Here is a 15696-nt window from a genome sequence, read left to right as displayed (position 1 = left end):
CCGATGAAGAGGATCCCCGATGAAGAGGATCCCCGATGAAGTGGATCCCCGATGAAGAGGATCCCCGATGAAGAGGATCCCCGATGAAGTGGATCCCCGATGAAGTGGATCCCCGATGAAGAGGATCCCCGATGAAGAGGATCCCCGATGAAGTGGATCCCCGATGAAGAGGATCCCCGATGAAGAGGATCCCCGATGAAGAGGGTCCCCGATGAAGAGGGTCCCCGATGAAGAGGGTCCCCGATGAAGAGGGTCCCCGATGAAGTGGATCCATTATATTCTCCATTTTCACACCTTTTGGTCTCTTTGTTGGCTGGTTATAAATCCAGGTGGGTGTGGAGGTCTTCTCCTGGAATTTATGGAGTTTCCCTCAGAACAGCAGCAGAACACATGATCCTCAAAGTGCTTCCTGATTGGTCCAGATGAGAAGGGTTTCTCTGTAGCAGGTAGATAAGCAAGCGTTATACGTCCTGAAAGGTGTAGACCTTTCTACTGAGGGGAGATGTTCGGTCTGTGTGCAGTGTCCTGCATAGCTGCTCACCGCTGGTTATATCAGAAAACCAAACCAAGTTTGAGATTTGCCCATAGTGTGCCAGTCTCCCGTTGCCTAGCAACCGCAAATGCTATCCAATAAAAGCAGCCCCTTTTTTCTATGAAACGCATGGAAATATAGAAAATAGAAAGAAAATGGAGCCAGAAAAATAAATTTAATTTCTTTTCATTTACCTGTTGGTTGAAATCAGAACATGGAGGACCAGACGAGCTCTCCTCGGAAGAGTTCACCATGGACCGTTAACTTCACACCCAACTGATGTGTTGTCGTTAAGTCGGCCATAAGCCGATGCTCCACCCAGCGCGTTTGTCCACGGTGGCAAGTGGAACTTAGCTTCATTTGATTAATGAGACCTTACTTAGCTCAAAGAAATGATCAATTAAAATGAGTTAAAATATAATTTAGAGAAAAGAGACTCCTGAACTGTGGTTGAAAACAATAATAACAAAAAAAAAACTGTTCCAGACAATTTAAGACAGAATATCTGCCAACAGGAGCAGAAGTCTGAGTTACAGAAAACACCTGGATGCAGTGATGGCCTCAGTTATGTTCAGCACATGAGGATTACCTGAGGATACCGATGTTAACAATATGAACTTATTAGTAACTTAAATCCTCAGGTTCAGATGTTTCCAGATGTTCCAGGTGTTTATCTGCGAAATGTTCCTCGAGCTCTTATCAGTCTCTAAACTTCTGATCATCACGGCACAAAGACGACGTCGGATCAGACGTCGGTAGGGGATGTCTCAGAGAAGAGACAGGACGAAGCCAGATTAGCTTCCGTTTCATGTCTCGGACATGAGGCTCGGATGTTTATTGTGATCAAATAAAAACAGAATTGTCCACTAAGAAAAAATCTTTTTATTTAACGTGCAGACAAGCTGCTGCAGATGCTAGCTATGATGGTCCAGTGGAGCTCACAGAGAATAAAGTCTAATAAACACAACCTACAGAATGCAGTGACTGAATCTCCTTCCATGATTTTATAATGTCCATAATACACATGAAAAATAGAATAACTGTAACAAAGAGCTCAGCTGACGGATACATCAGGGTTTTGGCTGAAATGATATGAAGTTACAGACTGCATCGATATGATCAAATTTAATCCTGTACATGTCTGGGCTGTTCACACACACGAGCGGAGGAACCTGCAGGCCTGTTGGCACAGACAGCAAGTTTAACACCTTTTCATTACATTTAGTTGGAACTCAGAAAGTCCCGACTGTTTCCTTCAGAGATGAGCTGAATCTGAAGATCAGGTTCTAGGGACACGTGTTCTCTACTTCTTCCTGTCTATCTTGCTCATGACGGCCTTCACGTCGACGGGGGCGGAGGCGGCCGCAGCCTTCGCCTTCTCCTCCTCCTCCTGCTGCCAGAGGATGATGGGGTCGATACCTGGGCTCCGGTTCTGGGCGTTTTGCTCCAGCTGGGCAGGACTGCGGTGGAAATACAAACATATTTGATACTTTTTTAACCACTGTCATGCTGCTGGTTTTTAAATGGAGACCAGCTCAAATAACTGGTTTCTGTGTTCATTAGTCCACCTGGACTGTCAGATCCAGTTCAGTTTATTTGCCATTTGCAGCATTAAAGCCGCATTGGAAAGCTGAGGTGAGAGCTCATTAGAGGAACATGAAAGACACGTAGAGACATCTTAAAATAGAGTAAAAAATAAAAGAAATAACCTGCAGCGCTGAAAAGATAGCTAAAACGATGAAATGGTGATGAGGTGCGTGTCAGAGTGTTGTTTAAAGTCACAACCGCTTGTGGAAAGAAACTCTGTGTGCCGGGGTGTAGTTTAATATCACGGTACGGTCCACCTGACGGCAGGACCTCCAACAGCTCGGGATGGCCAGAGGCACCGCTGATGATCCGTAAAGCTCCTGTTTAAAGTCTGGATTTATACAGATCCTCCAGGACTGGGAGGTCGCAGCCTTTTCTTTCCCAGTGAGATTGCCAAACCACACCGTGATGGAGCTGCTAGGACGGCTTTCAATACCACACCGATAAAAAGTACTGGACTGCCAATGCAGAGAGGGTGACACCCAAGAACTTCTACTTATTCCCCATTTGTACCTCTGTATGTATCACCTCTGTATCATAAATGGCAGCTTGTGACGTGTTGGAGGTGTGTCTGACTGATGGTGCACCCACCTGAAGTTGTGAGACTCGGGGTTCAGAGCCTTCTTCTGGATGTCTTTGTATGTCGGTGACTTCAGGTAGCGGAAGAACGTGTCCTGCATGGAGGAAGAACATCTTCAGAAACTCACCTGCAGACAGTACACTGCAGGTCCAGCAGAAACCAGCACAGACCAGTCACTCCGGGTCTGCTCACTGGTTTGTTACTGGAGGAAAACCAACCTTTTTCATGAGCATGAAGACGTGAGTCTGAGCCGCCTCCAGGACGTAGCGATGAGGATGCTCCAGACCCTTCACCGTCAGACCCATGGTTCTGCCGTCGATGTTGATCCAGCGGGGGGCACCGGGGGCCAGGAAAGTCCTGAACACATTAACATGGTGATACAGGGATCCGATCCGCACATGGAACCAGCACGAGCACTCATCCACGGACTGATTAAACTACAAACTTCCAGCTTGATGAGATGAAAACCAAGAGTGTGACGTGCTGTAAATATTAACAGAACACGTTTACATGCTCATATAGAAGATATCATATATCTCCTGTTACATAGATATATATATAACAGATCATGTTTATATTCAGAGTTTAGGTAGTTTTCAGGTTTTGTCTCGGTTGTCTCATCTTGTCGGGATTTTTCTTTCAAACTAAAACATGCTTTGGTCCTTCTGGTCCTTCAGGTCCTCCTGGTCCTTCTAGTCTTTCTGGTTCTCCTGGTCCTTCTAGTCCTTCTATTCCTTCAGGTCCTTCAGGTCCTCCTGGTCTTTTTAGTCCTTCAGGTCCTTCAGGTCATTCCCGTCCTGCTGGTGTCCATCAGTCCTGCTACAGGTTGTCAGGTGGACTGAGGTCCAGACTCTGACTTGGTTGTTATTATTTCCGGAAGACTGATCCCTTCTTCCCCACAGCAGAATGGTGACACCCCCATGCTTCACCATGCTGGAGGACAGGTTCTAGTCTTTTCTGATCTGAAGAATGTCTTCCAGATGCTTCGAGAGTCTCCTACATCTCTGAATGTTTTTGTCACCGGTGTCTTTTTATGCCATAAAGGTCAATCTTCTGGACAGGTCCAACAGATAGCAGTCCTCTAGACAGGTCCAACAGATAGCAGTCCTCTAGACAGGTCCAATAGATAGCAGTCCTCTAGACAGGTCCAACAGATAGCAGTCCTCTAGACAGGTCCAACAGATAGCAGTCCTCTAGACAGGTCCAACAGATAGCGGTCCTCTAGACAGGTCCAACAGATAGCAGTCCTCTAGACAGGTCCAACAGATAGCAGTCCTCTAGACAGGTCCAACAGATAGCGGTCCTCTAGACAGGTCCAACAGATAGCAGTCCTCTAGACAGGTCCAACAGATAGCAGTCCTCTAGACAGGTCCAACAGATAGCGGTCCTCTAGACAGGTCCAACAGATAGCAGTCCTCTAGACAGGTCCAACAGATAGCGGTCCTCTAGACAGGTCCAACAGATAGCAGTCCTCTAGACAGGTCCAACAGATAGCGGTCCTCTAGACAGGTCCAACAGATAGCAGTCCTCTAGACAGGTCCAACAGATAGCGGTCCTCTAGACAGGTCCAACAGATAGCAGTCCTCTAGACAGGTCCAACAGATAGCGGTCCTCATGACAGGTCCAACAGATAGCAGTCCTCTAGACAGGTCCAACAGATAGCAGTCCTCTAGACAGGTCCAACAGATAGCAGTCCTCTAGACAGGTCCAACAGATAGCAGTCCTCTAGACAGGTCCAACAGATAGCAGTCCTCTAGACAGGTCCAACAGATAGCGGTCCTCTAGACAGGTCCAACAGATAGCGGTCCTCTAGACAGGTCCAACAGATAGCAGTCCTCTAGACAGGTCCAACAGATAGCGGTCCTCTAGACAGGTCCAACAGATAGCGGTCCTCTAGACAGGTCCAACAGATAGCGGTCCTCTAGACAGGTCCAACAGATAGCAGTCCTCTAGACAGGTCCAACAGATAGCGGTCCTCTAGACAGGTCCAACAGATAGCGGTCCTCTAGACAGGTCCAACAGATAGCGGTCCTCTAGACAGGTCCAACAGATAGCAGTCCTCTAGACAGGTCCAACAGATAGCGGTCCTCTAGACAGGTCCAACAGATAGCGGTCCTCTAGACAGGTCCAACAGATAGCGGTCCTCTAGACAGGTCCAACAGATAGCGGTCCTCTAGACAGGTCCAACAGATAGCGGTCCTCTAGATAGGTCCAACAGATAGCAGTCCTCTAGACAGGTCCAACAGATAGCGGTCCTCTAGACAGGTCCAATAGATAGCGGTCCTCTAGACAGGAACAAGAGACAACGGTTCTTTGGACAGGTCCAACAGATAGCAGTCCTCTAGACAGGTCCAACAGATAGCAGTCCTCTAGACAGGTCCAACAGATAGCGGTCCTCTAGACAGGTCCAACAGATAGCAGTCGTCTAGACAGGTCCAACAGATAGCGGTCCTCTAGACAGGTCCAACAGATAGCAGTCCTCTAGACAGGTCCAACAGATAGCAGTCCTCTAGACAGGTCCAACAGATAGCAGTCCTCTAGATAGGTCCAACAGATAGCGGTCCTCTAGACAGGTCCAACAGATAGCGGTCCTCTAGACAGGTCCAACAGATAGCGGTCCTCTAGACAGGTCCAACAGATAGCGGTCCTCTAGACAGGTCCAACAGATAGCGGTCCTCTAGACAGGTCCAACAGATAGCGGTCCTCTAGACAGGTCCAACAGATAGCGGTCCTCTAGACAGGTCCAACAGATAGCGGTCCTCTAGACAGGTCCAACAGATAGCGGTCCTCTAGACAGGTCCAACAGATAGCGGTCCTCTAGACAGGTCCAACAGATAGCGGTCCTCTAGACAGGTCCAACAGATAGCGGTCCTCTAGACAGGTCCAACAGATAGCGGTCCTCTAGACAGGTCCAATAGATAGCGGTCCTCTAGACAGGTCCAACAGATAGCGGTCCTCTAGACAGGTCCAACAGATAGCGGTCCTCTAGACAGGTCCAATAGATAGCGGTCCTCTAGACAGGAACAAGAGACAACGGTTCTTTGGACAGATACAACAGACAGTGATCCTCTGGACAAGTCCAGCATTTTCCTTTTAATTGTGTCCACGACCAATGTCCCCTTGTCCGGTCTCTGGGTTATGGTGGACTTTCTTTCTCAGCAGCTTATGTTATTGGTGGATTGAACAGTCTTGGTGGGAATGTGAATGTGGGAATGACGTTCTGAGTCAATGTTGTTGCAGAGTCTGGTAAGGGTCTGGTAACGATATACTGTGATCTCTCCATATATATTACAAGCTCTAACAAATAAATAAGGACACATGTTCATGATATCTTATTAGTCCTTTTTATCATGGTCATAATGTCAGACCATGAGCACCGATTAAAAACACACAAACAAGTAACTAGAAGATGAAACAAAACAAAATAAATCTAAACAGCAAACTTCAGTTTAACGTTTTTTTGTTTTATCTCACTTGAAGATGGTCTCAGCTTTTGTTGACATGGATGAAGCTGTTCCCCACTTCAGCTCCTCAGCTGCTTCCCAGAAAGCCAAATTCTCACCTGGGGGACACAGCACACACACACACACACACGATTAGGTTTTCACATGGATGTTGAATGTTTTGCTGTTTACATTCAGAAGCTAAACATGTGTCAGAAGTTTCAGATGCAAGGATGATGAACCTGGTAACCTCAGTGCAAACCTGCAGACCAGCAGAAAATTTTCATGTTCCCATTATATTATTGAATTGTATACATTGTATGGTATGGTATTGTTCTGTACCATATCGTACCACATCGTACCGCACCGTACCGTATCGTACTGTATTGTACCGCATCGTACCGCATCGTACTGCATTGTACCGTGTTGTACTGCATCGTACCACATCGTACTGCATCGTACCGCATCGTACCGGACCGTACCGCATCGTACTGCATCGTACTGCATTGTATTGTATCGTGTTGTTCTGTACCGCATTGTACCGCATCGTACCGCATCATACCGCATCGTACCGCATCATACCGCATCGTACCGCATCATACCGCATCGTACCGCACCGTACCGCATCATACCGCATCGTACCGCATCATACCGCATCGTACCGCATCATACCGCATCGTACCGCACCGTACCGCATCATACCGCATCGTACCGCATCATACCGCATCGTACCGCATCATACCGCATCGTACCGCACCGTACCGCATCATACCGCATCGTACCGCATCATACCGCATCGTACCGCACCGTACCGCATCATACCGCATCGTACCGCATCATACCGCATCGTACCGCATCATACCGCATCGTACTGCATCGTACCGCATCGTACCGCATCATACCGCATCATACCGCACCGTACCGCATCATACCGCATCGTACCGCATCATACCGCATCGTACCGCACCGTAACGCACCGTACCGCATCGTACCGCATCGTACCGCATCGTACCGCATCGTACCGCATCATACCGCATCGTACCGCACCGTACCGCATCATACCGCATCGTACCGCATCATACCGCATCGTACCGCACCGTAACGCACCGTACCGCATCGTACCGCATCGTACCGCATCGTACCGCATCGTACCGCATCGTACCGCATCATACCGCACCGTACCGCATCGTACTGTATTGTATTGTATCGTGTTGTTCTGTACCATATCGTACCGCATCGTACCGCATCGTACCGCATCGTACTGCATCGTACTGCATCATACCGCATCATACCGCACCGTACTGTATTGTATTGTATCGTGTTGTTCTGTACCATATTGTACCGCATCGTACCGCATCGTACCGCATCGTACCGCATCGTACCGCATCGTACCGCACCGTAACGCATCGTACTGCATCATACCGCACCGTAACGCATCGTACCGCATCGTACCGCACCGTAACGCATCGTACTGCATCGTACTGCATCGTACTGCATCGTACCGCATCGTACCGCATCGTACCGCATCGTACTGCATTGTATTGTATCGGATTGTTCTGTACCATATCGTACCGCATCGTACCGCATCGTACCGCACCGTAACGCATCGTACTGCATCATACTGCATCATACTGCATCGTACTGAATCGTACTGCATCGTACCGCATCGTACCGCATCGTACTGCATCATACTGCATCGTACTGCATCGTACCGCATCGTACCGCATCGTACCGCACCGTAACGCACCGTACCGCATCGTACCGCATCGTACCGCATCGTACCGCATCATACCGCATCGTACCGCACCGTACCGCATCGTACTGTATTGTATTGTATCGTGTTGTTCTGTACCATATTGTACCGCATCGTACCGCATCGTGCCGCATCGTACTGCATTGTACCGCATCGTACCGCATCATACCGCATCATACCGCACCGTACCGCACCGTACCGCATCGTACCGCATCGTACCGCATCGTACCGCATCGTACTGTATTGTATTGTATCGTGTTGTTCTGTACCATATCGTACTGCATCGTACTGCATCGTACTGCATTTTATTGTATAGTGTTGTTCTGTACCATATCGTACCGCATCGTACCACATCGTACTGCATCGTACTGCATCATACCGCATCGTACTGCATCGTACTGCATCGTACTGCATCGTACTGCATTTTATTGTATCGTGTTGTTCTGTACCGCATTGTACCGCATCGTACCGCATCGTACTGCATCGTACTGCATCGTACTGCATCGTACTGCATCGTACTGCATCGTACCGCATTCTACCGCATCGTACCGCATCCTACCACATCCTACCGCATCGTACTGTATTGTATTATATCGTATTGTTCTGTACCATATCGTACGGCATCGTACTGCATCGTACCGCATCGTACCGCATCGTACCGCATCGTACTGCATCGTACTGCATCATACCGCATCGTACTGCATCGTACTGCATCGTACTGCATCGTACTGCATCGTACTGCATTTTATTGTATCGTGTTGTTCTGTACCGCATTGTACCGCATCGTACCGCATCGTACTGCATCGTACTGCATCGTACTGCATCGTACTGCATCGTACTGCATCGTACCGCATTCTACTGCATCGTACCGCATCCTACCACATCCTACCGCATCGTACTGTATTGTATTATATCGTATTGTTCTGTACCATATCGTACGGCATCGTACTGCATCGTACCGCATCGTACCGCATCGTACCGCATCCTACCGCATCCTACCGCATCCTACCGCATCCTACCGCATCGTACCGCATCGTACCGCATCGTACTGTATTGTATTGTATCGGCTTGTTCTGTACCATATCGTACCGCATCGTACCGTATCGTACCGTATCGTACTGCATTGTATTGTATCGGATTGTTCTGTACCATATCGTACCGCATCGTACCGTATCGTACTGCATCGTACCGCATCGTACTGCATCATACTGCATCGTACTGAATCGTACTGCATCGTACCGCATCGTACTGCAGTGTATTGTATCATGTTGTTCTGTACCATGTTGTACTGCATCGTAACGCATCGTACCGTGTTGTACTGCATCGTACTGCATCATACCGCAACGTACCGCATCGTACCGCATTGTACCGCATCGTACCGCATCGTACTGCATCGTACTGCATCGTACTGCATCGTACTGCATCGTACCGCATCGTACCGCATTCTACCGCATCGTACCGCATCCTACCGCATCCTACCACATCCTACCGCATCGTACTGTATTGTATTATATCGTATTGTTCTGTACCATATCGTACCGCATCGTACTGCATCGTACCGCATCGTACCGCATCGTACCGCATCCTACCGCATCCTACCGCATCGTACCGCATCGTACCGCATCGTACTGTATTGTTTTGTATCGGATTGTTCTGTACCATATCGTACCGCATCGTACCGTATCGTACCGTATCGTACTGCATTGTATTGTATCGGATTGTTCTGTACCATATCGTACCGCATCGTACCGTATCGTACTGCATCGTACCGCATCGTACTGCATCATACTGCATCGTACTGAATCGTACTGCATCGTACCGCATCGTACTGCAGTGTATTGTATCATGTTGTTCTGTACCATGTTGTACTGCATCGTAACGCATCGTACCGTGTTGTACTGCATCGTACTGCATCATACCGCAACGTACCGCATCGTACCGCATTGTACCGCATCGTACCGCATCGTACTGCATCGTACTGCATCGTACTGCATCGTACTGCATCGTACCGCATCGTACCGCATTCTACCGCATCGTACCGCATCCTACCGCATCCTACCACATCCTACCGCATCGTACTGTATTGTATTATATCGTATTGTTCTGTACCATATCGTACCGCATCGTATTGCATCGTACCGCATCGTACCGCATCGTACCGCATCCTACCGCATCCTACCGCATCCTACCGCATCCTACCGCATCGTACCGCATCGTACCGCATCGTACCGCATCGTACTGTATTGTATTGTATCGGATTGTTCTGTACCATATCGTACCGCATCGTACCGTATCGTACCGTATCGTACTGCATTGTATTGTATCGGATTGTTCTGTACCATATCGTACCGCATCGTACCGTATCGTACTGCATCGTACCGCATCGTACTGCATCGTACTGCATCGTACTGAATCGTACTGCATCGTACCGCATCGTACTGCAGTGTATTGTATCATGTTGTTCTGTACCATGTTGTACTGCATCGTAACGCATCGTACCGTGTTGTACTGCATCGTACTGCATCATACCGCAACGTACCGCATCGTACCGCATTGTACCGCATCGTACCGCATCGTACTGCATTGTACCGCATTGTATTGTATCGTATTGTTCTGTACCATATTGTACTGCATCGTACTGCATCAAACCGCATCGTACTTCATCATACTGCATTGTACTGCATCGTACCGCATCATACTGCATCGTACTGCATTGTATTGTATCGTGTTGTTCTGTACCGCATCGTACCGCATCGTACTGCATCGTACCGCATCGTACCGCACCGTACCGCACCGTACCGCATCGTACTGTATTGTATTGTATCGTGTTGTTCTGTACCATATTGTACCGCATCGTACCGCATCGTACCGCATCGTACCGCATCGTACCGCATCGTACCGCATCGTACTGCATCGTACCGCATCATACCGCACCGTACCGCACCGTACCGCATCGTACTGTATTGTATTGTATCGTGTTGTTCTGTACCATATCGTACTGCATCGTACTGCATCGTACTGCATCGTACTGCATCATACCGCATCGTACTGCATCGTACTGCATCGTACTGCATTTTATTGTATCGTGTTGTTCTGTACCGCATTGTACCGCATCGTACCGCAACGTACCGCATCGTACTGCATCGTACTGCATCGTACTGCATCATACCGCATCGTACTGCATCGTACCGCATCGTACTGCACCGTACCGCATCGTACTGCATCGTACTGCATCCTACCGCATCCTACCGCATCGTACTGTATTGTATTATATCGTATTGTTCTGTACCATATCGTACCGCATCGTACTGCATCGTACCGCATCGTACCGCATCGTACCGCATCCTACCGCATCCTACCGCATCGTACCGCATCGTACCGCATCGTACCGCATCGTACTGCATCGTACTGTATTGTATTGTATCGGATTGTTCTGTACCATATCGTACCGCATCGTACCGTATCGTACCGTATCGTACTGCATTGTATTGTATCGGATTGTTCTGTACCATATCGTACCGCATCGAACCGTATCGTACTGCATCGTACCGCATCGTACTGCATCATACTGCATCATACTGCATCGTACTGCATCGTACCGCATCGTACTGCAGTGTATTGTATCATATTGTTCTGTACCATGTTGTACTGCATCGTAACGCATCGTACCGTGTTGTACTGCATCGTACTGCATCATACCGCAACGTACCGCATCGTACCGCATTGTACCGCATCGTACCGCATTGTACCGCATCGTACCGCATCGTACTGCATCGTACTGCATCGTACTGCATCGTACTGCATCGTACTGCATCGTACTGCATCGTACCGCATCGTACCGCATCGTACCGCATCATACCGCACCGTACCGCACCGTACCGCATCGTACTGTATTGTATTGTATAGTGTTGTTCTGTACCATATCGTACCGCATCGTACCGCATCGTACTGCATCGTACTGCATCGTACTGCATCATACCGCATCGTACTGCATCGTACTGCATCGTACTGCATTTTATTGTATCGTGTTGTTCTGTACCGCATTGTACCGCATCGTACCGCAACGTACCGCATCGTACTGCATCGTACTGCATCGTACTACATCATACCGCATCGTACCGCATCGTACCGCATCCTACCGCATCCTACCGCATCCTACCGCATCCTACCGCATCGTACTGTATTGTATTATATCGTATTGTTCTGTACCATATCGTACCGCATCGTACTGCATCGTACCGCATCGTACCGCATCGTACCGCATCCTACCGCATCAAACCGCATCCTACCGCATCGTACCGCATCGTACCGCATCGTACCGCATCGTACCGCATCGTACCGCATCGTACTGTATTGTATTGTATCGGATTGTTCTGTACCACATCGTACCGCATCGTACCGTATCGTACCGTATCGTACTGCATTGTATTGTATCGGATTGTTCTGTACCATATCGTACCGCATCGTACCGTATCGTACTGCATCGTACCGCATCGTACTGCATCATACTGCATCGTACCGCATCGTACTGTATTGTATTGTATCGGATTGTTCTGTACCATATCGTACCGCATCGTACCGTATCGTACTGTATCGTACTGCATTGTATTGTATCGGATTGTTCTGTACCATATCGTACCGCATCGTACCGTATCGTACTGCATCGTACCGCATCGTACCGCATCGTACTGCAGTGTATTGTATCGTGTTGTTCTGTACCATGTTGTACTGCATCGTAACGCATCGTACCGTGTTGTACTGCATCGTACTGCATCAAACCGCAACGTACCGCATCGTACCGCATCGTACTGCATTGTACCGCATTGTATTGTATCGTATTGTTCTGTACCATATTGTACTGCATCGTACCGCATCAAACCGCATCGTACTTCATCATACCGCATTGTATTGCATCGTACCGTATCGTACTGCATCGTAGTGCTTCATACCGCATCGTACTGCATTGTATTGTATCGTGTTGTTCTGTACAATATCGTACTGCATCGTACCGCATCGTACTGCATCGTACCGCATCGTACCGCATCGTACCGCATCGTACCGCACCGTAACGCATCGTACTGCATCGTACTGCATCGTACCGCATCATACCGCATCATACCGCACCGTACCGCACCGTACCGCATCGTACTGTATTGTATTGTATCGGATTGTTCTGTACCATATCGTACCGCATCGTACTGCATCGTACTGCATCGTACTGCATCGTACTGCATCGTACCGCATCATACCGCATCATACCGCACCGTACCGCATCGTACTGTATTGTATTGTATCGTGTTGTTCTGTACCATATTGTACCGCATCGTACCGCATCGTACCGCATCGTACTGAATCGTACCGCATCGTACCGCATCATACCGCATCATACCGCACCGTACCGCATCGTACTGTATTGTATTGTATCGTGTTGTTCTGTACCATATTGTAACGCATCGTACCGCATCGTACCGCATCGTACTGCATCGTACCGGACCGTACCGCATCGTACCGCATCGTACTGTATTGTATTGTATCGTGTTGTTCTGTACCATATCGTACCGCATCGTACTGCATCATACTGCATCATACTGCATCATACTGCATCGTACTGCATTTTATTGTATCGTGTTGTTCTGTACCATATCGTACCGCATCGTACTGCATCGTACTGGATCGTACTGCATTTTATTGTATCGTGTTGTTCTGTACCGCATTGTACCGCATCGTACTGCATCGTACCGCATCGTGCCGCATCGTACCGCATCGTACCGCATAGTACCGCATCGTACTGTATTGTATTGTATCGTATTGTTCTGTACCATATCGTACCGCATCGTACTGCATCGTACTGCATAGTACCGCATCGTACCGCATCGTACCGCATCGTACCGCATCGTACCGCACCGTACCGCACCGTACCGCATCGTACCGCATCGTACCGCATCGTACCGCACCGTAACGCATCGTACCGCATCGTACCGCATCGTACCGCATCGTACCGCACCGTACCGCATCGTACTGTATTGTATTGTATCGTGTTGTTCTGTACCATATTGTACCGCATCGTACCGCATCGTACCGCATCGTACCGCATCGTACCGCATCATACCGCACCGTACCGCACCGTACCGCATCGTACTGTATTGTATTGTATAGTGTTGTTCTGTACCATATCGTACCGCATCGTACCGCATCGTACTGAATCGTACTGCATCATACCGCATCGTACTGCATCGTACTGCATCGTACTGCATTTTATTGTATCGTGTTGTTCTGTACCGCATTGTACCGCATCGTACCGCAACGTACCGCATCGTACTGCATCGTACTGCATCGTACTGCATCATACCGCATCGTACCGCATCGTACCGCATCGTACCGCATCCTACCGCATCCTACCGCATCCTACCGCATCGTACTGTATTGTATTATATCGTATTGTTCTGTACCATATCGTACCGCATCGTACTGCATCGTACCGCATCGTACCGCATCGTACCGCATCCTACCGCATCCTACCGCATCGTACCGCATCGTACCGCATCGTACCGCATCGTACCGCATCGTACTGTATTGTATTGTATCGGATTGTTCTGTACCATATCGTACCGCATCGTACCGTATCGTACTGCATTGTATTGTATCGGATTGTTCTGTACCATATCGTACCGCATCGTACCGTATCGTACTGCATCGTACCGCATCGTACTGCATCATACTGCATCGTACCGCATCGTACTGTATTGTATTGTATCGGATTGTTCTGTACCATATCGTACCGCATCGTACCGTATCGTACTGTATCGTACTGCATTGTATTGTATCGGATTGTTCTGTACCATATCGTACCGCATCGTACCGTATCGTACTGCATCGTACCGCATCGTACCGCATCGTACTGCAGTGTATTGTATCGTGTTGTTCTGTACCATGTTGTACTGCATCGTAACGCATCGTACCGTGTTGTACTGCATCGTACTGCATCAAACCGCAACGTACCGCATCGTACCGCATCGTACTGCATTGTACCGCATTGTATTGTATCGTATTGTTCTGTACCATATTGTACTGCATCGTACCGCATCAAACCGCATCGTACTTCATCATACCGCATTGTATTGTATCGTACCGTATCGTACTGCATCGTAGTGCTTCATACCGCATCGTACTGCATTGTATTGTATCGTGTTGTTCTGTACAATATCGTACCGCATCGTACCGCATCGTACCGCATCGTACCGCATCGTACCGCATCGTACCGCATCGTACCGCATCGTACCGCACCGTAACGCATTGTACTGCATCGTACTGCATCGTACTGCATCGTACCGCATCGTACCGCATCATACCGCATCATACCGCACCGTACCGCATCGTACTGTATTGTATTGTATCGGATTGTTCTGTACCATATCGTACCGCATCGTACTGCATCGTACTGCATCGTACTGCATCGTACCGCATCATACCGCATCATACCGCACCGTACCGCATCGTACTGTATTGTATTGTATCGTGTTGTTCTGTACCATATTGTACCGCATCGTACCGCATCGTACCGCATCGTACTGCATCGTACCGCATCGTACCGCATCATACCGCATCATACCGCACCGTACCGCATCGTACTGTATTGTATTGTATCGTGTTGTTCTGTACCATATTGTAACGCATCGTACCGCATCGTACTGCATCGTACCGGACCGTACCGCATCGTACCGCATCGTACTGTATTGTATTGTATCGTGTTGTTCTGTACCATATCGTACCGCATCGTACTGCATCATACTGCATCGTACTG

General features: G+C 48.6%; 1 protein-coding gene across 1 annotated transcript in view; it reads right to left on the bottom strand.

Moving 5' to 3' along the window:
- Positions 1–1835: 1835 nt before the first annotated feature.
- The window catches only part of rgs9a (regulator of G protein signaling 9a), a gene marked incomplete at both ends in the record, with an annotated part of 82981 nt that continues 69120 nt past the window's right edge, over positions 1836–15696 (bottom strand). Inside the window, 4 exons of the mRNA XM_079252459.1 lie at positions 1836–1992; positions 2711–2793; positions 2918–3056; positions 6174–6261. Of these exons, the coding sequence (XP_079108585.1) occupies positions 1836–1992; positions 2711–2793; positions 2918–3056; positions 6174–6261 (467 nt within the window). The remainder of the gene's footprint in view (positions 1993–2710; positions 2794–2917; positions 3057–6173; positions 6262–15696) is intronic.

The sequence above is a fragment of the Telmatherina bonti genome (assembly GCF_933228915.1).
Source record: "Telmatherina bonti genome assembly, chromosome: 14".
Taxonomy (NCBI): Eukaryota; Metazoa; Chordata; class Actinopteri; order Atheriniformes; family Telmatherinidae; genus Telmatherina; species Telmatherina bonti.
Note: the sequence above shows the minus strand (reverse complement) of the source record. Positions and strands in the feature narration are given on the sequence as shown.